The sequence below is a fragment of the Onychomys torridus genome, chromosome 5 (assembly GCF_903995425.1).
Source record: "Onychomys torridus chromosome 5, mOncTor1.1, whole genome shotgun sequence".
NCBI classification, from domain to species: domain Eukaryota; kingdom Metazoa; phylum Chordata; class Mammalia; order Rodentia; family Cricetidae; genus Onychomys; species Onychomys torridus.
The window spans coordinates 48,060,385-48,083,970 of record NC_050447.1 but is presented as its reverse complement, the minus strand read 5'-3'; the positions used below and the strand labels follow the sequence as shown (position 1 = coordinate 48,083,970).

Sequence of the window (23,586 nt, the reverse complement as noted above, 5' to 3'; positions counted from 1 at the left end):
TCCCCACCATGATGATAATGGACTAAACCTCTAAAACTGTAAGCTGCCACCCCCATTAAATGTTTCCCCTTTTTAAGAGTTGCCATGGTCATGGTGTCTCTTCACAGCAATAGAAACCCTAAGATACCTTCTCTATATAAAATATTTATTTGTTTATTTAGTTAGTTTCATTTTGCTATTTTGAGATAGGTTCTCATATTCCTCCCACTGACCTCAAATTTATTATGTGACCCAGGCTGGCAGAACTGAGAGTTCTAGGCCACCCTGAGCTGCCCAATAAGTTGGAGGCTAGAGTGGGCTACAGAGTGAGTTATTGTCAAAATAAAAAAACAAAACAAACAACCAAAAAAAAAAAACCCAACAAGAAATGGAGTTTCACATCTGGGATCTCTTAACAAGTGAACAGAATGGACGCCACTGGGCCTCTGGTGTGACACACGAGAACACAGCGTCCCTTCCATGACACCCCTGCCCAGCATCCACACCCTGTATCTTACTGTGAGCGAACACTGGCAATTTACACTCTACAAGCCATCTGCCAGTATTCTGCACCACTCCAACAGCATAAATGGAGAAGCAAAGCACACCCTCCAGATTCGAGGATGCCCAAGACATGGGAGCCACATGCAGCTCCCTGCAGAGACTCTTGCCATTCATGGCACAGTGGTGACAGATGTGCTTAAGCAGGGTTGGGAGGGAGAAGAGAAGCCACAGAATGGATTTGGACCCAGGCCCAGGGTCTTCTGGTTACTGCTTGTCCTCTGGTAGAGATGGGGACTTGTGAGATGGTTCTGCTCACTAGAACTTTCTTTCCTATGCTTGGTGAAGTGTCTCCCTAGAACACACACTCACAGGAAGCAGCCACTCACAGCAAGAAGACATTAGCATCCATGTGTGACAGCTGTCACGCTCTGCCATGTGCTCAGTGCCACTCACATCAGCCTCATTTCACCCATGACCACACAGGACCACTGGCAACCAGATGCTACTGTTGCTGCCTCTGGTTGGCATGGCGACAGATGCTTGGGGGGTGCAGCTGCTGGACCAGTGTCCTGCAGTGGGCACTGAGTAGTAGCAGACCTGCAAAGTGGGGCATTTGAGTCTCAGCTGCTAACCAGTACCTGAGGTAAGTGTTTCCAAGTATGTAGAGGTGACCTTTATGGCCCTGTGCCCTTCTTCTCTAACCTCTGACCCCTTGCTTATGGTTCTAACAACAGGCGTGTGGGATAGTGCTGTGTGACATGCACAGAATCCTGAGTTCAATCTTCAGTTCTGCAGACCTACCAACCAGTCAGTCAACCAAATAACCAATCAGCCAAACCCACCCCATAACTAATCAGTCAACCAAGTTACCAAACAACCAAACAATCAACCAAACCGTTCAATCTCCAGTTCTGCAGACCTACCAACCAATCAGTCAACCAAATAACCAATCAGCCAAACCCACCACATAACTAATCAGCCAACCAAGTTACCAAACAACCAAACAATCAACCAAACCCACCACACAACCAACCAAGTTACCAACCAACCAACCAACCAACCAATCAACTAACCAACTAACCAATCATCCAAACCTACCAACCAATCAACCAAGTTGTCAAACAACCAGACAATCAATTAATCAATTGAAACAATTAACCAACCAATCAACTAACTAATCAATCCAGCAACCACCTAACCAATCAACCAAACCCACCAAATAACCAAATAACCAAGCAATCGATCAATGACTTACCAAACAAATAATCAAATTATGCACAAACAAATAATCAAACAACAACAAATCCCTAAAGCAGGCTCATACCTGTCTCTTTCCTGACAAAAATGCCAGAGGTGGAGGTGGGGTGGATCATCCACACCTTTCCTCTTGTCTCTGGCTCAGGTGATCCGGCCAGTATCCTCTGATAAAGGGCAGAAGGTGAGAGTTGGTAGGCATCGTGGCCCCCCCGCTGATCCTGGCCAGCACCCTCCCCCAGCTTTCTGATACAGCTGGGAGTACAGTCCATATTCGACAGTTCTCAGCATGGGCATTTAGGAAGAGTGCTAGGTGGTGGGGTCCCTGGACAAGAAAGCCGCCCCCTCCAAATAGTAAGGTTGCAGGGCTGTCCCTGGGCTCATGTTGTGAAGAACAGGCCAACTTTGGACTGCATTGCATCCTGTCCAAGATGCCTATGCTGGATTTCTAACCCCTGAAGTGGACATATTGGGATGTGGGGTCATTATATGACTTGTTCTTATAAAAATGAAGGAGATGCCAGGTGGATACACAGAGCCCTGCCGTGGAAGGCACAGGGAGAGGATACAAACTATGGATAGAGGTCTCTAGAAAGCCAGCCCTACCTGCACCTTGACTTCAGAAGCCTGCCCCCCTTCTGTTATTAAAGCCACCCAGCCAGTCTTCAATCTTGTCACTATAGCTCTCACTGACAGGTCCTTGACAAAAGATCCAGTGGTCATCACTTGCTCAAAGTGCAGTCTTGGGGCTTGTGGGACACACAACATCTCCACTCCCATCCTTGCTTTGCATGCCAGAACCTACATTTTGGTAAGTCATCAGTCTCTTGACCACACTTCCCAAGAATGTTTCTGAGGTCCCCCACAATGCCACCTGGGCCTCACTGGCTGCTTGGGACTTGTGGGGACAAGACAAGTGAGTTCACAAATGATGTGTCTAGAAAGATGCACTACAGGCATGTGTTAGAAATCAAATCAGTTTTATTGAATCCATAGCAACAACCAGTGTGGCCCTGTTCATGCGAAGCACAAAAACTCACAATAAACTTTTGTACATAGGAAGTTGTAAAATATATCATTTTTCATAGAAAAAAGCACACAGTAAACTGCGGGCCAAGAGAGCCTACAGATCATGGAGAGTCAGCACACTCCTCTGAACAGACCGGGCACAACTTGGAAACAAATGGAGACCATCACAGGACAGAGTCGGGGGATGCAGCTGGCATGGGTGTGGTCACTTTAAACTTGGGAGAGCTGACGGACACACGGGGTCAGAAGTGCTCTGACATCAAGGTCTTGTCATTCAGGGCTTTCTTTTCTTTTCTTTTCTTTTCCTTTTTCTGAAGAAAAGGGCTTCCAGTTTCAAACCATTGTTGAAGATGAGCAAGGCCCCTGTGTCTGGTGGAAGGGCCAGCCAGGGAACACCCAGGACCCCGGTGCACACCCACACAGCAAGTTCCCCTGGAGATAGGATTGGTTACTCATTCTAGAAACCCAGGAGGGGAGCAATTTTTCCTTACCATCTCAACCTTGCCACCGCACAGGCTGGGTGAAGCCAGAGTCCCACAGTACTCCTTGAATCTGGACGTTCCCAGATGTTTGATAACAACCAGGAACCTCCCTTTACAGGCTGAACAGATGTCGGCTCTGACATCTGGGATGGAAGAGTCTATGCCTGCAAAGATGCCACACTCACACATGTGAGGTGGAAAAAGCCCTGTGAAGGCCAGTTGGGGCTGGCTCAAGGTTGTGTGCATTTTATAAACTCCCCAGAAGGGATGGATTGGGGAAAGCTATCTCAGCCCTCAGGAAGCCAGCCTGGGCTACACGATGTAACTCTGTCTCAAAGAAATAAACAAACATTTAACCCAACTAGGTCCACATGGCTACTTGGGGGGAGGGTTTTGTTCAGACTCCCGTAGGGTTTTTAAAAGAACTGCTTGTACTTTTATTCATGTGTATTTGTGCGGTACCTGTGGAGACCATAGATCACCTGGAGTTACAGGTGGAAGTGAACAGGCCGTGAGTGGTGGGAACTGAACTCAGGTCTTCTGGAAGCCACAGAGCTATTAACCACCAAGCCAACTCCCCAGCCCATCCCTCAGGGGTGGTGATTTTGTTTTATTTTCTGCTTTTTTTTTTTTTTTTTTTGGCCTAGGAAATAGTTGGCTGGATCATGAAACCCCACATGAAGCCAGCACTCACCGGCAATCTGCAACATCTCCAGGGCTGGGGTGGGATTTCACCTTCTCTAGAGTAAGCTGTTTACAAAAGCATGTTTCATTTTACAGTGGGTTTGGGCCAGGCTCCTAAGTGATGGAAGCCAGGGCTCACCACAGTCTTGGAACTCTGGGGATGCTGGCAAGAACTGAACACACCAATAGGGACAGGAGTCCTTCCTGTGTGTCCCGGCTTTTCTCCCTGGTGGCTGCTGTGTCATGGGCAGTTTTACAACCACAAACCACTCCATTAACCTCCATGAGGAATGTGCCAGGAATCCATTCCTCCCACAGCTAAAAACTAGGTCACCCAAACTAGGGGGAATGTGACATGGAGTTATCACTCAAACAGCAGCAGTGAGACCGACATCTAAGGAGTGAGCAGACATCTAAGACCCAGAACCTTGTGCAAAGCCAAGCCCCAGAGGAGGACACTTAGACCAGCCTGGGGGGGTGGGGGCAGAAGTCCCACAGGGTCATGGAATGGGGGGAAGGCTCCTGATGCATCGGTCCTCCATGGGACCAAAGGTCATGTGAAAACAGGCCACATAGACAAGGACAAAGACAAGATAAATCTCTGGAGCGCTGCCAACTTTAAATAGACCAGCTCTGCTGGACACATAAGCACGTGACTGCCAAGAGGGTTGGGGACAGAAGCAAGGACACCACCAGGGGCAGAGCCCAAGTCTCACCCCGGGTCTCTCCTTGCAGCCTATCTGTCTGACCAGCAAACATAGAGCCTATTTCTCTGTTGGTAGGATGCACTGTGACTTTAGGGCTCTACCCAGACAAGAGTCCCATTCATGACACACCTCAAACCTGTCTCCTCAAGGGTTTGAACACCTCCCCCTCCGCCCACCAAAGCAAACGTGGTGAGGAGTGCCTCAGTGAGCAGCTCCTGAAAGGACATGAGTGACCATTTGGGGACCGCAGCCTCGCCAGGCTGGGCGCTGGTTGTCCATCCAAGACTCCATGGCATGCTGCTCGTGAGCTGATGATGCTGTGGTACCCTCGCCAAAGGCCACAAAGGGACAGGACATTCAATGGCACTGAAAGAAAGAGTCCTGGATCTCTGTAACCCCCCACCCCCAAAGGACAAAGTACAGATGAAAAGCAGGACCCCAAGCCCAGTAGATGACGTCCCCTTCTCCCCAGGTCTCCACATTCACTGCCTGACGGCGAAGATCCGAAAGGCATTTCCACTCTGAGGAGCGTTCAGGCTGCAAGAGAAGAGAGGGTAGGAGGTTACAAGAGCCGTGGGCAGGGGAATGGCTGACAGGGCCAGTGTGGTGAGGACAGAGCCCACAGAAGTCACACCCAGCTGGACCAGCCTACTCCCACTTACAGGAAGCTACAGTGTGAGTTCAGGATGAGGCTTCAAAGTCACATTCTAACTCAAGGGTTTCTGGGCCCCGGGCCCTGGATCTGAGCCCACGCAATGCCCTGCCTCCCCCTCCCCCACGGGCTTTGCTGACATCTATCTCAGACATCTGGTTGACAGATGACTTAAAGGATGTCATGAGGGGAACACACACCAGACGCTATCCGAATCTGCAGTCCTGGGTCCACTATCCTTCCCAAGGCAGGGCTATTGTTACTGTCTGTACACGCAGGTGAGACACATAGACAGCAGGGAATCAGGAGACCAACCAGAGTCCCACAGTCGATCAAAACCATGATCTTCTAGTGGGAGTCAAGTTCTTCAGGGTCTCTTGTTTGTTTTTTTGAGACAGGGTGTTACGCAGCCTAGACTGATATCAAACTTATTTTAAATATACATATATATATATATCTCCTAAACTCTTGATCCTGCTGCCTCCACCTCCTGAGTGCTACCACACCCAGTTTATGCAATGCTGGGGATTGAACCCAGGGCTTTGTGCACGCTAGGTAAGCACTCTGCCATTGAACTACAACCCTGGCCCCCAACCAGATTTTTACTTATTTATTTATTTTTATTTATTTATTTATTTATTTATTTATTTATTTATTTATTTATTTATTTTGGTTTTTCGAGACAGGGTTTCTCGGTGTCAAAATAGCCCTGGCTGCCTTGGAACTTTCTCTGTAGACCAGGATAGTTTACAACTCAGAGGTCCGCTGGTCTCTGCCTCCCGAGTGCTGGGATGAAAGGTGTGCACCACCACACGCAGCTCCTAGTCAGGCTTCTGCTGCCACATAGATTACTCTGAGCACATGAACACTTGGTATCTATTTTTCTTTCTTCTTTTAAGACTTCCTTATTTTTATTTTATGTGTGTTTCTGAGTGTTTATATGTGCACCATGTGCCTGCAGTGCCCATGAAGGATAGATGAGTCAGAACCTCTGGAACTGGAATTATAGGCTGTTGTGAGCCTCTCAATTTGGGTGCTGGGAACCAAACTTGGGGTCTTCTGCAAGAGTAGTGAGTGTTCTTAACCACTGAGCCATCTCTCTATCCCCCTTCTCTTCATTTTCTTAGTGGTGTCTTTTTGTTTTTTGTTTTCGAGACAGGGTTTCTCTGGGTAGTTTTGGTGTCTGTCCTGGATCTCACTCTGTAGACCAGGCTGGCCTCGAACTCAGAGATCCACCTGCCTCTGCCTCCCGAGTGCTGAGATTAAAGGTGTGTGCCACCACCATCTGGCAGTGGTGTCTTTTAAAATACAAAAGTTTACAATTACCCAATTCAGGGCTGGAGAGATGACTCAGCAGTTAAGAGCATTGATTGCTCTTCCAGAGGACCCAGGTTCAATTCCCAGCACACACATGGCAGCTCATGGTTGTCTATAACTCCAGTTTTAGGAGACCGGAAACTTTCACACAAACATACATAAAGGCAAAACACAAATGCACATAAAATAAAAAATAAATTAAAAAAATTATCCCATTCATCAATTTTTCACAATTTCACATACTTTTGGTGTTGTACTTAAGAAAGCAATACCTAGCTCATGCTCGTACAAGTTTGAGCTTACCTTCTTCTAAGAGCCTTTTAAGTGTTCCATCTTCCATCCATTTGAGTCTGTCTTTATACATAGTGGGAGGCTGGCCCCACTTCACAATTACCCTCTGAACTCCGTGTCCATACACTCACACCCACACCAACACACCCACACCCACCCCACACCCACACACCCACACACACCCACACACCCACACACACCCACACACACACACCCACACACACACACACACACACACACACACACACACACACACACACATACACGCACAACTATTTAAAGGAAAAAGCAAAGTCCTCGCTGTTTCGTGGGAAAGCCTGTACACAGCTATATACTGTAAAGGAGAGAAACCCTCCTTCCAGCCTTGCTGCTCTATGGTGAGCTCTGCTCCTCTAAGGCCTCTGCTGCTTAGGTTGCCACACCCACTACCTTCTACACAGACTTCTCATGGATGTGACCACACACACACACACACACACACACACACACACACACACACACACTGAGCCGAATCTTGCTTTCTTCACTTAATAACATAACTCGGAATTTTTTTATTTGTTTTTGGAGATGGGTTCTGGCTATGTAGCCCAGGTTGGCCACAAACTTGTGGCAAATCCTCCTATCTCAGGTTCCTGTGTACTGGGATTACAAGCATGGGCCACCATACTTTGCTAGAATGTCCATGTACTGTTTTCTCAGGTGCATAGTATTCTGATAGGTTTAGATTATATTTATCTGGGACTCTACATTGTCTAGAATTTTCATGCACCCACTTGTGAGTCCTGAAGCCCCTGGGAATGGAAATGCTGGATCAAAGTATGGATGTGAGCTGAATGTGGTGGTACATGCCCATAACCTAGAACTCGGGAGGCTAGGGCAGAAAGATCATAAATTCCAGGCTAGCACGGGCTACAGAGCAAGATTCTGTCTCCAAAGGGTAAAGGAAGCTTGAGTACTGGGCTCATGGCAACATAGCTAGTAACAAAGTGCTTACTTAGAATGTGCAAGGCTCTGGGTTCCATCCTCAGCACCACAAATAATAACAAAATGATAACGACAATAATAATAAAAGCCTGGGTGCATCTGAGATCTTGATAGCTGCCAAAATGTTTCTTGTAAACATTGCACTAATTGATACCTCCTGGAGGAGGCGTGCAGGGTGGCCAGTTAACCTTCGAGTTCTCAGTGAGGGAGGGCTTTCCATTCATAGTTACAGCATGCACACTACAGATTATGGAAATGCCCAAGCGTGATCTGAACAACCCAGCCATGATTTATCAATGCCATTTCCTGTAGGGTCTCTGCCGGGAGTAGGAGATCCCAGACTGGACCAAACCCCTAGAGCTGACAGCTGGCCAGGCCCTGGGCGGCCCAGGGAGCCCCAGTCCTGCGGGAACAGCTGCTTGGAATTCCTGCTTGTTTGTCTGCCTTCCTCGTGGCAGCCTCATGCTCTTGGCTACCCCAGGGTTGAACCCTGGAAAAGCATATCCGCTAAGCACGCTCGGTGACATGGTGCTGCACAAAGGTGTGAGACCAGGACATGGGGGGGGGGTGCTCCTAGAGGTTGCCAAGGCCAAGCAGAGGGAGACGGGCAGTTGCCCAAGGCCAGGCTTACCCAGCAGCTGGGCTGGTTTCTGAAAAGTGCCTTCTGCTCCTTGGGTTTCAGGCTGAAGAGCTCCCGGCTCCCGGGACTCTGTCCACTGAGTAGTAGCTGGGAGAGAACCACCCAGTGCCACGTGCTCCCTGCCTGCCCCGCACGTGAACAAGCCACGTGGGGGAAAGAACAAGGGAGCTGGGAAGGGTTCTGGTAGGATGCTGGGTGCTGGCACGCACAACCCTGACGAGAGAGCCCGAAGGCTGCCAACCAGGCCGGAGGCTCCAGGCTGGAGTACCTGACATCTTGCCTGGAACTATGGGGGCACTTCAGAGTAGTCTGGCCACCTTGCAGCAGGGAGCCCCGAGGGGGGTCCAGGTGAATGCTGGTCCCTCCATTCTCTTCCTGAAGCCATGACACTCACTGAGCAGGCCCGTTGCTCTCCAGCCCTGTGTGTCTGAGGAAGGTGTGTAGGGTGTGAAGGTCATAAAGTACTCTTCCCCCAGCCCTGCCTTTCTTACTCGACCCTCAGATGCTCTTTATGAGTCAGCTCATGACCCCCACACATGACTGGAGACAGTATAGACTTCCAGGTTGTTTCTATGTAACTGGGGAGGGGGAGGCGGGGGTTCGGGGGTGGGCAGGAACCAGAAGTTGACATCAGGTGTCTTCCTCAATTGTTCTCCACCTTACTTTTTGTTTGTTTGTTTGTTTTTGTTTTTTTGTTTTGTTTTGTTTTGCAGAACAGGGTTTCTCTATCTAGTCCTGGCTGTCCTGGAACTCTGTAGAACAGGCTGGCCTCAAACTCAGAGATCTACCTGCCTCTGCCTCCGGAGCACTAGGATTAAAGGGGTGTGCCACCACACCTGTCTCCACCTTACTTTTTTATACAAGGTCTTTCCCAGAAGCTGGAGTTAGCCCTTTTGGCAAGGCAAGGTGTTTAGCAAGCCTCCAGACTACATCTGTCTCCACCTTCTTTAGAACATGCACCACCATGCCCAGCTTGATGTGGGTGCCAGGGATCTGAACCTAGCTCTCATGCTTGCACATTTTACCAACCTAGCCATCTCTTCAGTCCTTGGGATAATTGGCTTTCATAAAAATAAAATATAGCCAGGCAGTGGTGACACACACCTTTAATTCTAGCACTGGGGAGGCAGAAGCAGGTGGATCTCTGAGAGTTTGAAGCCAGCCTGGTCTACAGAGCGAGATCCAGGACAGCCAGGGCTGTACAGAGAAACCCTGTCTCAAAAAACCCAAAACAAAACCAAAAAAAAAAAAAAAAAATTCAAAATAATTTGATAAAAGCCATCAGAAATCTCTCAGCTAGTTCCAAATGGCTTGCTAGACTGAACAGTTTATCTATCGTTCAACTACTGTTTACTGCGGACCTAGGACATGCTGGACTCTGGTTCAGTATGTTGTGGGTAGGAACAAAACAGATGGATTCTGGCCCTCAAGGAGCCTACACCAGACAAACAAGGAAATTCCACAGAGTGATGACTGAGGAAAGAAACAGGCAGACCGGACCTGAGGAGGGCAATGTCAGGAGGGAGGGGAATGTCTCCCAGGGAGGCAGCACGTGTCTTTAGATCTGATTGGCAGGAATGGTCAGCCACAGACACACAGGGAGTTGAGAAGAAGGCTCGGGGTCAGAAGACAGCAAGTGCAAAGGGCCTGGGGGAGAAATGGCCTCCGAATGTTCCAGAAACAGAAAAGACCACAAGGTGGAAGTGTGGTGTGAGGTGGCAGGTGGAGCAGGCCTGTCTGGGCACCAACAGGTGGGTTTTGGTCCCCGCACAGCAGGAAGCCATTGGTGGGAAGGGCTCCACAGGAGGTGGGTACAGACAGGAAGAAGGTGGCTGTGGTTGCTATCTATAAGGAAGTTACCCGAGGGACCTGCTGGGAGTGTGTGGGATTGCACAAAGATGTTTCTCACCGCTTAGTGCGGTGAGAACAAGGAAGGAAACAGCTGGATATGAGGCCATCCTGGTAAACAATGAGGCCATCCTGATAAGCAAACAGCTGTCTGTCCACAGCATGGTGAGTGCCCTGTGCCACCCATAAAGCAGGATGGTGAAGTATACCCACAGTGTGCTCAGCCATGCTGCCAGTGTGGTTCCCCATCATGGTGGCACACCCCTTTAATTCTAGCATTCCAGGGGCAGAGACAGGCAGATTTCTGAATATGAGGTTAGCTCGGTCTACACAGAGAGTTCTAGTCCAGCCAGGGCTACACAGTGAGACCCTGTCTAAAACATAAAAAGTGATTTTCACTACCAGAGCCCAGGAGATGAGTCAGCAGGTAAAAGAGCTTGCCACATGAGCCTGAAGACCTGAGGTTGATCCCTGGAACCCAACTTAAGAAGCCAAGGTGCTGGAACTCATCTATAACCCCAGCACTCCTACAGTTAGATGGAAGGTAGAGACAGGAATTCTCTGGAAGCTCACAGGCCAGCTAGTCTGGGGTATACTACTCAGCAGAAACAAGTGAGATCCTGGCTGAACAAGGTGGAAGGAGGGAACTGACTTTCCACATTTATTCTTTTAACACACACACACACACACACACACACACACACACACACACACACACACCACTATTTTTACTACCTCTTAAAAAACCTCTTGGATCCTCTGAAGGAGAAAAGAGGAGGTGGGAGGGGGCAGGGAGGCTCTCTTGAAGGCCAGGGCACAGCTGGTCAGGGGCTCTGCAGAGGCACTGGGAATCAGGCCTTCCTCAGGGCAGGCGGGGCAGCCCAGCAGAGCATCCTTCCACCAGGAAGAGCTCTTGCCATCTGGAACCTTCCAGCAGAGCCTGGAGTGAGAGAGGGAACAGCTGGTTCTGGAGCAGCACAGCCTGTGCCTCTACTGGTTAGCAGCTGGCCTCGGGGAGTCACGGAATCCTGGGATGCAGAGGGGTCCATGGCTCTGGCCATGGAAAGGAGGGGTTGTGAAGAGACACTGAAGTTGGGCCTGGTAGTACAGGCCTGTGTTCCCAGCTACTCGGGAGGCTGCAGCTGGAGGACCCTTGTCTCAAACCCTATCTGGTCTACACAGCATGTTCCAGCTCAGCCTGTAAAACTTAGTGAGATCCTGTCTTGAAATAAAATGCAAAAAGACGGGTTGGAGATGTGGGTCAGTTGTAAGAGTGCTGGCCTAACATGGCGAGACCCTGGGTTCAATAATAAGGAAGGGAAGGGAGGAAACCGTTGCTGACTCTAGGCACATACATGCAGCTCTCTCCCTGGGCAGACATGTGTGCCCAGGCCTGCTTTGCCAAGTCTCAATTCTGTACTGATGGAGACTGCCAGAGTGTACACTTGGGAGGCTGAGGCAAGAGGACCACGAGCTCAAGGCTAGCCTGGGCTACATAGTGAAGTCCCGCCTCAGGGGAAAATAACAAAATAAAAGAGGCAGACCCAGACTCCACCCCCATTTGGATCCCTTTGCCTGAGTCTGTTTCCACACTTGAAAATCCAGGTTTGCCCCAATACTCGCTCCTGAGAGACATTATAAGCACTGATCTTAAAATCAAATGCAAGCGACCATCTCTCTTCTTTATTTTTTGCTGTGGCTACTTACTAGTCCTGTGTGGCTCAGTGTGGATGTCTGTTGGCCCTTAGGATAGAGATTTTTATCTCTATTATGCATGCCTGTCCTCAGCCGCCAGGTCAGTGCCCAGAGTTGCTCATACTGAACAATTCCACAGCCAGGTGAAAACCCACCTGAATACACCCTCTGCCAAAGGCTTACTGTTCACAATGACTGGGAATGCTTCTGTCGCCATAGTCTAAGAAGAGCCCTGGCTGACAGGCATCTGTCTGGGTGTCTGCTCTCTCTGAGGATGTGGCATAGCCAATCTAGTCTGAGAGAGAACAGGCTGTCCTGGAGAGTCTCACTTCTACACACACCCACCTTTCACAACTTCCAGGAAACCTCCTTCTCTAAGAAACAGTTGTGAAATCAAAACTGCCACACCAGCCAGTGTGAGCAGCATCCCATGCCACTCAGGATTTAAAATACCAATTGCCTCCCTAGGAGTGGTGGTGGCATAGGCCTATATAATCCCAGGATTTGGGAAGGAGGGGCAGGAAGATTAGAAATTCAAGGACATCCTCAGCTACACAGTAAGCTGGAGGCCAGCCTGGTTTACCTGAGACCCTATCTCACGTAAACAAAATGAAAATAACAGGGACTAGGGAGATGGCTCAGCAGGTGAAGGCGCTTGCTGCCAAGCCTGATGAGAATTCCATCCCTGGGACTCACATGATGGAGGAGGGAACTGTCTCTTGCAAGTGGCCCCCCAACCTCCACATGCTGCTGTGGCACATGTGAGTATGTGTACACACACAACAAACATAAAAATAAATACAGTTATTTTAATTAGCAATAAAACGCTATTTGGAAAACACTGGCCATAGAATGTCCTATGCCTTAATGACCATTGGGACCATCTGTGACCCCTCCAAGTTCTCAGCAGCCTCTGGGAACTGATCCACTCTCCTGCTCTGACACTGGTTCCTGCAGCTCACTGGTCCGGTTATAGAGAGTCCCCAGCCACGTCACTTCATGCGTCAAGGGTGGCTGAGGCCTTCAGACACAAGAGGAGGCCAGAGCACTGCCACACTCAAAGAAAGTGTCTCTGCTGGAGTCTTGCTGCCAAGGAGGGCCCAGGCTTCTCATTCCTCCACAGCAGACCTGCTCTGCCCCTGGGTCTCACTTCTGTCTGTCTCTACCAGGTGTCCAGGCCTGCATCACAGGACAGAGGTCCAGCTTCATGCCCCCTTGCTGGATCCAGTGCCTGGGAATGTGAGGGCTTCCCATGGGGAGGAAGCCACAAGGGTGAGAAGGGACTAAAGAGCCCACTGGTAGCTGGGCGGTGGTGGCGCACATCTTTAATCCCAGCACTCAGGAAGCAGGGGCAGACAGATCTCTGTGAGTCTGAGGCCAGCCTGGTCTACAAATTGAGGTCTGGGACAGCAAGAGCTAAGCAGAAAAACCTTATCTTGAAAGGAAGAAAAAAAAAAAAAAAAAGCCCAAGTATGTGTAAGGGCTTTGTGCCACTCTGAGAGCCAATTCACATGGGTGTTTCCTGAACTAGAGACATCCGGCCCTGTGAAACGATCCAGTGCCTCAGGGTTCAGAACAGACTGGAGTAGCCAGGGGCCTTGGAGCCCATCATCCACTCACTAAGGGCCACTCTGCTGTAGCTTTTATTTCCCAATCAGAACTTTCTCTCCTGGAAGCAAGAAGGAGCCTCACAAGGCTTAGGAAGCTCCTGAGAGTTACAGGATTCACAAGACCCCTCCCACAGCCTGGGAGAAAGACAGGCCTGGGACACATGAAAACACAAGAAGCAACTAACTATCCATGGCCTCACAAGACAAGGAGTGTGCTCACACCTCTGTGGCCTCCAGAATCATGAGAAAGAAAGGTCATGGCAGCCAGAATGTAGTAATGTGAGCCAGGTCCTCAACTCTATCTGCCCCAGGGATAGAGTATCCCTCCCACCTTATAGGCCAAGGCTGGGTGGGGGTGGGGGTGGGGCGTCTCTGAAGTTAGTGCCCTCAAGAGGAAACCACAGGGGAAATGGGTCTTCGAAATCCATTTCCACGGAATAGGGTCACATGAACAAAACAGCCTGGCAGCCTGAAACAAAGGCTGTTCTGGAGAACATTCTAGAAAGCCATGATAAGGACTCCGAGGTCAGCAGGGGATCTGAGAGTACACCTGGGGGATGTGCCAGTGTCCCACAAGAAGGGTGCTTATCACTGTAGCTCAAGCCTCAAAGTGGAAACAGCCCTAGACCTCAGTGGTAAAGTGCCCAGAGCCATGTGCGCCTAACACTGCCCCATACTGCAGCCAACAGACACAGCAGAGGCAGGAAGTCAGGCCAGTGATTGCACAAGAGAAAACCCAGAACCGTCAGCATGGCCCTTACTTCCTGCCTGTCACCACCAGGCCCTCCCTGTCAGTGACTCTTATCATCAATCCTATGAGGTGGGGGAGGCTGGCAGAACTGCTGGGCATCACAATTACTTGGTCCTGTTATACTCACTTCACAGAGATAAAAAACAAACAAAAAACTTAGCAAGACCAGCTCCCAGGCTGAGGTGACAGGCCAGCCCCCAGGCTGAGGAGACAGGCCAGCCTCCATCAGGCAGGTATGGGTTACAGACAGGGCTGGAAATAGTGACAGTCCCCAGGGCGCTGCATTCGTGTGCAGCTTTCAGAGCTGTTGGGAAACTAGACCTGGGCGCCCTATGTCTCGTGGAATAAATATGCACACACACACACACCCTCACACACACACACATACACACACACACCCCTACATACCCATGCACATATGTGCACATATACACACAGACACACACATACACACACCCCTACATACCCATGCACATATGTACACATATACACACAGACACATATGCACATGCAGTGCACACATGAGGAGTAACTAGAAGCCCACACACCAAAAAAAAAACAAAAAAAAATGTGCAGCAATTTTCCTAGGTGATGGACAGCAGATGGATGTTTTGCTTTGGACATATCTAAAATTTCTACACTTTTCACAAAGTATGCATCAGAAATAGGAAAAGAAAACTTCTTGGAAAACAAAAGAGAATCGCCGGGCGGTGGTGGCGCACGCCTTTAATCCCAGCACTCGGGAGGCAGAGCCAGGCGGATCTCTATGAGTTCGAGGCCAGCCTGGTCTACAGAGTGAGATCCAGGACAGGCACCGAAACTACACGGGGAAACTCTGTCCTGAAAAACCAAAAGAGAGAGAGAGACAGAGAGAGAGAAAGAGAATCCCAGACTCGACCTGGACACTGTGGCAACCAAGACCAAACCAGCTTTGAAAAGTAAGGAGCCGCTGGGCCCGAGGGCCAGCCCTACCTCTCTGACTGCACCCCATTCCTGAGCGAGCCCACGTAGCTCTTCTTTTTGTCCACGGGCATCACATCTGCATAGCCACCACTCTCGTCGCTGATGACACCTGCATGCACGGCCGCCTTGCAAATGCTGGAAGTCTGCAAGGACAGGAGGCTGCGGTTAGTGCCAACACCTGGGCACCTGGTGCCGCCGACCGCACTGACTCCAGGAAACAGCCCGTACCACCTTGGCTCCTGAGTGCCCCTTAGAGAACTGCCACTGTCATCCACAAACTCCCCTCTCTTTCCACAAGCAGCTATCTGAGCAGCCACACGGTGCCTGACCCTGCGGGGTTTCACAGACCCACCAAGCGAAGACCCTGCTTCCATGGAGTCAAGGGAGCGAATAAACGCACAAGTGAGGTCGACGAGGAAAGTCAAGTTAGATTAGGGGAGGTGGCTGGCTGGAAGAAGCCGCTTTAGAGCAGCAGTGGGCAGGCTGGTGACAGAGAAGCTCCAGTCACAGCTGTGTGGCTATCGGTAAACATCACATTCTAGGCAGAGAGCGCAGACTGTGCAAAGGTCCTGAGGTAGGGGTGAACACATCATGTCCCAGGAGGAGAAAGGAGCCTAGGATGGCTGGGATGCAGTGAATCAGGGCAGTGTGGACACAGATGGGCACTCTCAGATGCCTAGGACACACTAGGGCTCAGGCTGGTATGGGGGTCTTCTGTTTTCTTTCTTTTTTTTTGGTTTTTCGAGACAGGGTTTCTCTGTAGCTTTGGAGCCTGTCCTGGACTAGCTCTGTAGACCAGGCTGGCCTCGAACTCACAGAGATCCACCTGCCTCTGCCTCCCGAGTGCTGGGATTACAGGCGTGCGCCACCACCGCCTGGTGGGTGTTCCGTTTTCTAGACCTCGGGTGACTTGGGGCTGGGTGATGAGGCTCTGAGTTCAAGGTCCATCGGGGTCTTGGCACATTGGATAGAAGACAGGCAGGACACATCTATCCACTTTTCATCCAGAGGCAGGACCATCCAAGGTGGTCCCAGCCAAGGGTCCATTAAGGCTGAGAACAGCCGCGTCACCTCCCTAGCCATGTCCACGGTGTTTTCCTCAGGCTGCAGCAGCCTTGTGGTTTAGATTGTGGATTCCACCTCTTCTCCCTATGTGCTCCATGGAGATGGAACCTGAAACCTTGCATGTGCCAACCAAGTACCCTGCCCCGGAACTGCACCCCAGACTGTGGTCTTTGTCTTGGCTGTACCACGAGACCAGCTGCAATCTTGTGGTGAAGATGATGCCCAGGGATCTTAACCTCCTTCCTGGAGGTCTCAGCTGCACACACTGAGGCTGAACTATCTCCTGCCTGGTGTGAACACACGCTAGCCCTGAGTGAATCTCAGTTCTGGCTGTGGCCTATGATCCCATTTGATCTAATGAGGCAGGTGGTAACCATTCTTCCCATTTCTCAGGCCAGCAAGCTGGGCACATGGGGTCAGTCACTTTGCCAAAGCCCCTTGAGAACTGTAGGCGCCAACTAAAGCCAGGGTGAGGGCAGGGTCTGCTTCTGTGGTCAGCAAAACAATGGTCCCCAGAGATGACCACAGCCTAATCCCCAGACCCATGAACCGCAGAAGGGGCTTTGCAGATGGGATTAAGTTAAGGGTGTTGGGATGGGAGATTACCGGACTTATCCCAGGGGCCCAGTAACATCGTGGAGTCCTGTAACAGGGCGGGGGCCCAGAGCTGGAGCACATAAGACTCCTCTGGCTTTGTTGATTTTGAATAGGCCGGGAGCCAAGGCATGTAGGTGGCCTGGAGAGACTAGTAGAAGCCAGGGCACTGGCTCTGTTGTCCTCTTGCCGCACTGAAAAATGGAGTCAGCAACACAACCCACAGTCTCCAGAGGTATGTGAGTGGAGGGTCACATCCTGGAGTTTGGCCTCCCAGAACTGTGACCAAGGACTCCTTGGAGACCCTTTTCCAGGCTGGGTGATGTCCATCCTCCAAAACATAGACTTCCAAGAGTCACTGATGCCTAAGAAGGTGTGTGGTCATTTCCTCCAGGTTGGATTGACCATGGCCATCTTCAGTCAGAGCAGCTGTGATCATTACATGAGACCCTCACATGATCTGGCCTGTGAACATTCCCAAATGAAGGGAAGGAGACTCCCAGGATCCTTCAAGAACCCCTGCTTCTTGAGGTTATTCAGAAGATAAAGAGTGGACTGGGAGGGGTCTCTTCCTGTATAATTGTGAGTCACCCAGGGGGACTCTTCACTAGTATGGCTGCCTAAACACCATCACTGTGACTTCCTGGTGATTCGTGAGTCACCCACAGTGCCATAAGTAACCCAAAAAAACCTCACTGGTTCACCAGGCTGAACCTAGATGTAATTCTTTCTTTGGTCTATGGGTGACCTCTCCATTTTGGGGAGTCAACATCACATGGTCTCTTCAGGAAAAGTCACCCTCCCTGCTGGCCAGTTCTGTAAAAAACTGAGCAGTCCAGGAGTCCCTCGGACACTCCCACATCCAACTCAAAAACCAAAGGCCCGGTCTTTAATACTGTGGAGATACTTCATGCCTTCTTCAGTCAAAAAATGGTGCAAACAGAACGGTTAGTCCCAAGTGGTCCTGGGAAGAAGCTTTGAGGCCAGGAAGAGCTGATTGGCGATTGGCAGGGTCTGGTTCCAATCCTGAACACGGCAGGACGGCCGGTCATCCTGTCTTCATGGAGAAGCATTTTTTATTTTCTTCCCTTGAAGAAGGATCCACAGCTTCCAAATCCCAAAGAGATTTGTGCTTTGAAAGGTTAAGAGGCAACAGACCACATTTGCCTCCAAAGGGACACTTGTGACATCAAGTCATTCAGTTTCAGAGTCCCCAGAAACTACTTCTCGGAGGCGGACATGAGTGGACACAAATCACTTATTGTGCCGACTGACAACGGCCAATCACTATGTCTCTCCCTCATTGATGCTCATCTTGTCTAGGGACTGCCATTTCCAGAAGCAAGGCGTCAGTTCTCACTGGGGCAAATGCCAGGAAAGGCCTCTTAGTATTCCCCAAGTCCCCTGGGGTTGCACACTTACCCCAAGGAGGCCAAGGGGCTATGGCTGCAGCCTCAGGGACAGCCCTTCACCCCCTCCCTGGAGGGTTCCAGATACCATGACGCCCACATTTCCTGGATGAAACATTCACGCATGGCAGGCTGTCCTCACATCGCACGCCTGGAGATGCTCACATCTCTGACTACTGATAGACAGACACATTCCCTCTTCTTCCCACTCCCCACATCTTTCCTGCCCCTGCCTTTCCCACCACATGTAGGGGGTGCTCACTATCTGCTTCAACAATAATTCTGGGCCATTTCATAACAACCCCTGTGAGCCTAGAGGCTCATCAGCCTGTCCTGGTATTTGGTAGCTGTGGGACCCAGGATGGCCTGTACCCATTGCTCACTGTGACACTGGAGCTGTGCCCAGCCTGTCACTTACTCTGACTTCATGGGCCCTCAAGGTAATGGTCTCAGCAGATGGGAGATGGAGGGCCAGGAGCTAAACAACCTCCCCACACTCACTCAAGAAGGACAGCAGAGCCATGATCCCACAGACATGGACAATAAAGAACAAAGGCTATGGTGTTCCTCAAAGCGAGGTTCAGGACTGCACATGACCAGGTGCACAGGAACTGCCATAGGCAAAGGACAGGAACTGCCAAGCCCATGGTCACCATCCCCAGGACCCCAAACTCTCAAGGACTATCCTTGACCACCAAGGACCTTCAGCAGCAAGCCATAACCACCAGCAGCCATGGCCCCTGGGAAGGTGTTCAAACACAGATTCTGCAGCTCTACTCAGGTCCACTGGATCAAGACAGCTGAGGAGGGGATGGGAGACCCATCTAAACACGGCTCCTCTCCGGGATCCTGATGCCCACACAGCAGGAGTTTGCTTGAGCAGTAGATGAGGCCAGAAGGATGGGTAAAGGAAACTGAGGCTCAGTGGGGAAAGACTGTGGAGAACTCCCCTGGCTGGGCCAGCTAGGGCCTCCAGACCTCGGCTCTGCTGTCTGAGCCACACCCGGACAATCCTGCCTGCAGCTCACCACAAAGGGAGCTGCCGCCAGGACAGGCACTCTGCAAAAGGCTGTATCCGTGGCACTCGGAGGCCCTTCAAAGGTCTGGAGACTACACTCCCAAAATAAATCTCTTAGCTAAACAGACATTTTCCAAGAGGCAGCATCATTTCCCAGAATACAAAGTGACCTAGAAACACAGGCCAGCAGAGCCTGGGGATGGAGCTGTTCTTCCTCCCTCCTGCCTGAAGCCCTCTCTCTGTCTTCACACACACACACACCCTTCCCTTACTACCTTCTTTTCAAAGGGTTTTTAGCATCAATGACTGCAGTATCTTTTTCTGTTGTTGTTTGATACCGAGCCATTACTGAGTGCTAGGCCAAGACAGAAGCCCCGCCGCTCCCAAGGCTCAAAGCCCAAGCAGATACTCATTAAAGGCTTCCCTCAGGTAGGTGCCTGCTCCTGCTGCTGGAGGTATGGGAAGCAGAAACAAGGCAGAATAGGAGGAGAGGGAGAGTGAGCACAAACCATCTCACTTTGCCATGTGTTCGTTCGAGGTGGGACTTGAGTCAGGCTGTTCGGAGCCTTATTTTCCCCCTTGGCAAAATGATAAGGATTCTTAAACAAAGTATTTAAAAAAAAAAAAAAAAAAGCTTGAAACACAGCAGGTACTGAATAAAAATCTTTGCAGCATTATCATCACACAGCCCCATGTACGGGAGAAGAGTGACGCACCCTTGCTTTGGATTTCTAACTTTTTTTTTTTTTTTGCTTTATGTGTTTAGTTGCTATGTTCTTTGGTCCCTACAGATTTGATTTTCATATCTTCATAAACTGCCTCTCTTGTGCTCTTGCATAAAGGATTATTTATTTGTTTGTTTATTTATTTTGTCGGAGCTGAGGACCAAACCCAGGGCCTTGCACTTGCTAGGCAAGCGCTCTACCACTGAGCTAAATCCCCAACCCTGAAGGATTGTTTTGTTCCATTCAGTATGTTTAAATCTGAGTTTTATTTTGTCAGCTAATAACATGGCAACTTTTTAAATGGTTTGTATCTGGTTGAAATAGTTTGCTCATTCTTTTATTTTGAAAACATTTTTAAAAATCACAATCTGGGGCTTATTTTGCTTTGTTTTCTCTTTTCTGTTTCTTTTCTTTTAGTTATGAGGATGGAACTCATAGCTTCATACTAGGTGAACTACAATAATCAACACACATTTTACGTCTACATAAAAATTCTAGCCTTTAGAACTTAATTTCAGCTAAACAGCTTTCCAGAAGTTTTTTTTTTTTTTAAAGCTCATAAAGAAAAAAGAAAAAAAGACAAGGGAAAAAGCTTAGTCATGAAGGCCACTCTGGCCTTATGGAACCAAGTGACTTCACAGTTACAGGAATCTGGGACAATTGAAGGCAGCTGGACGTAAAGATGGCGGTGATGGGAGCAAACCATTGACAGGCTGGGGAAAGTGTGAGCCATGCATTAGCTGGAGACAAATGATACGACCAGCTGACGTCACCTTTTAGCGCTAGAAGATGCCCTGGGCTGAGACAAGTCTGGCTGGCTCTAGGATTTCCACTCACAAAGAGGAAAAGAACTCAGAGGGATTACATAGCCTGTGGGCAGCCGGGGGTGGGGGGCTCGAACCTTCTGGGTCACTGTGTCCCTAAACCCTGGACACCAGAGGGAACAGGCTGAGCTCTGAAAGTCAACAAAGGAAAACTGAGCCTTTCCATCAAAGTTAGGAGAGAAGATGGGACAAAGGGGCCAACGAGCGTTCTAGGGTCTTGCCAGAGCAAATTTGTTGTTTGTTTTTTTCCTGTGGGCTTATAGTTCAGAGCCTGCAAGGCCAAACAAAACAGTGAGGGGCTAACCAACACCTATCAGAAGAGTACAGACAAAGGGAAAGGTGACTGAGGTGACTGTCCTGGCTAGTTGGCTGCCAACTTGACACAAGCCGGAGTCATCTGGGAAGAGGGGCCTCAGCTGAGAAGCTGTGGGCAAGTCTGGAGGGCATTTTCTTGGTCAATGATGGATGTGGGAGCGCCCAGCTCACTAGGGTCAGTGCCTGGCCCGGGCAGACGGTCCTGAGTTATATAAGAAAGCAAATGAGGGGCTGGAGAGATAGCTCAGAGGTTAAGAGCACTGAATGCTCTTCCAGAGGTCCTGAGTTCAATTCCCAGCACCCACATGGTGGCTCACAACCATCTGCAATGAGATCTGGTGCCCTCTTCTGTATACATAATAAATAAATAAATCTTAAAAAAAAAAAACAAAAAAAAAAAAAAAAAACCTTTAATGTAAAAAAAAAAAAAAAGAAAGAAAGCAAAGGAGCAAACCATGAAGCCTGTAAGTGGTAGTCAGTTGGCTCTTTCTCCAGATACCTGCCCTGACTTCCCTCTGTGACAGGGTGTGACCTGGGAGGTGTAAACTGAAATAAACCCTTTTTTCCCCAAGTTGCTTTGGGCAGCAATAGAAAGCCTAACTACCGTAATGATTAAATATCTGAGAAAGTAAAGTCTGTGGAACACAAAGACCTTCAAACCAGGAAAGACCTTTTCCATAAGAGGAGACGTGTGCTTGAGATGGGTGGGAGTCTGACCCGTCTGAAGGGGACACTGAGGCCATGGCTGCAGGGACAGGTGGGCTGCATGTAACCAGAGGCCGTGTCAGGGACTCTCAGGTCACGGCTTCCACACCTTGGGACTAGGTTTCTGAGGCGACGGCTGAGGAAGCTGGCCTACTCACATCAGCATAGATGTTGGTTCCGAACACAGGGGCCCAATAGGATGGCTCTTCTCCACAGCGTGCAGGACACTGGACTCTGGAAATGAGAAGCGATATAGGGAGTGAGGGCCAGCAGGAGATGGCTTCCTGGACTCACTCCTTGTCTGAGCTTTCAGACTCATGTCCTTTAAATGAGGAAACAAAACTACCATACTGTCTTGCTCTTTCTCTTCATCACATTTTTATTTGCTCTGTGTGTGTGTGTGTGTGTGTGTGTGTGTGTGTGTGTGTGTGTGTATTGTATGTATGTGTATATATGTGTGTGTGTATATGGGTGTATGGGTGTGTGTATGTGTGTGTATATATGTGTATGTATATGTGTGTGTTGTATGTATGTGTATATATGTGTGTGTGTATATGTGTGTGTATATGTTATGTGTGTGTATATGGGTGTATGGGTGTGTGTATGTGTGTGTATGTATGTGTATGTATATGTGTGTGTGTGTATGTGTTGTGTGTATATGTGTGTGTATGGGTGTGTGTATGTATGTGTGTGTGTGCTGTATGTATGTGTATATGTGTGTGTGTGTGTGTGTGTGTGTATGGGTGTATGGGTGTGTGTATGTGTGTGTATGTATGTGTATGTATATGTGTGTGTGTGTGTATGTGTTGTGTGTATATGTGTGTGTATGGGTGTGTGTGTGTGTGTGTGTGTGTGTGTGTGTGTGTGTGAGAGTGAACTCAAACATGCCATGACATATGTGTAGAGGCCAGAGGACAGCCCACAGGTGTCTGTTCTCCCACCACATGGGTCCTGGGGATCGAACTCAGGTTGTCAGACTTGGCGACAAGTGCCTTTACCCATTGAGCCATCTTGCTAGTCTCCAGCTTGCACTTTAGAAAAGACAGCACAGAGGCCTGGGAATCACAGCTCAGGGGTGAAGCATTTCCTCGCACATACAGGGCACAGGATCAAGCCCAGAAGGGAAGGAGACGACTGTCCCCACGGCAGCCATGGTAAACACATCCTTGTCTTTATTTAACCATGCATGTAGAACTTGAGAATCCCATAGAGAAGGTCACAGAGAAATAAAGCAGAGGAGTTAGGCCCCAGGAGAGGCGTGTTGGGCTATAGGATTGCACCTTCTTTCTCTGGGTGTTGGCGGGGTGTGCTGTGGGTGTAGAACACAGATCGTTATCAATGGAGTTTTTAAGGCCACTTCCCTATGTGGGGAAGGAAGAAGGGTGGAGGGCCCTCACCTCAGTGACTCCGAATATTCCCAGAAGGGCACAGATAACGTGAGGCAGAAAGGGTTAGATTTCCATGGCACTGGTGGCCTCAGCCCAACGGATGGCCCTCGGGGAATGAAGAGGGCTCCTCGGACTGGAAATGGGCGGGCCCAG

At 49.6% G+C, this 23,586-nt stretch overlaps 1 protein-coding gene across 1 annotated transcript in view; it reads right to left on the bottom strand.

The window, feature by feature from the left end:
* Positions 1–3,886: 3,886 nt before the first annotated feature.
* The window catches only part of Crispld2 (cysteine rich secretory protein LCCL domain containing 2), a 55,889-nt gene continuing 36,189 nt past the window's right edge, over positions 3,887–23,586 (bottom strand). The window contains exons 13-15 of the mRNA XM_036188218.1: positions 22,204–22,279; positions 15,400–15,533; positions 3,887–5,176 (exon numbers count right to left, since the gene is read on the bottom strand). Coding sequence (XP_036044111.1) covers positions 5,122–5,176; positions 15,400–15,533; positions 22,204–22,279 — 265 coding nt within the window. The 3' untranslated portion in view covers positions 3,887–5,121. The remainder of the gene's footprint in view (positions 5,177–15,399; positions 15,534–22,203; positions 22,280–23,586) is intronic.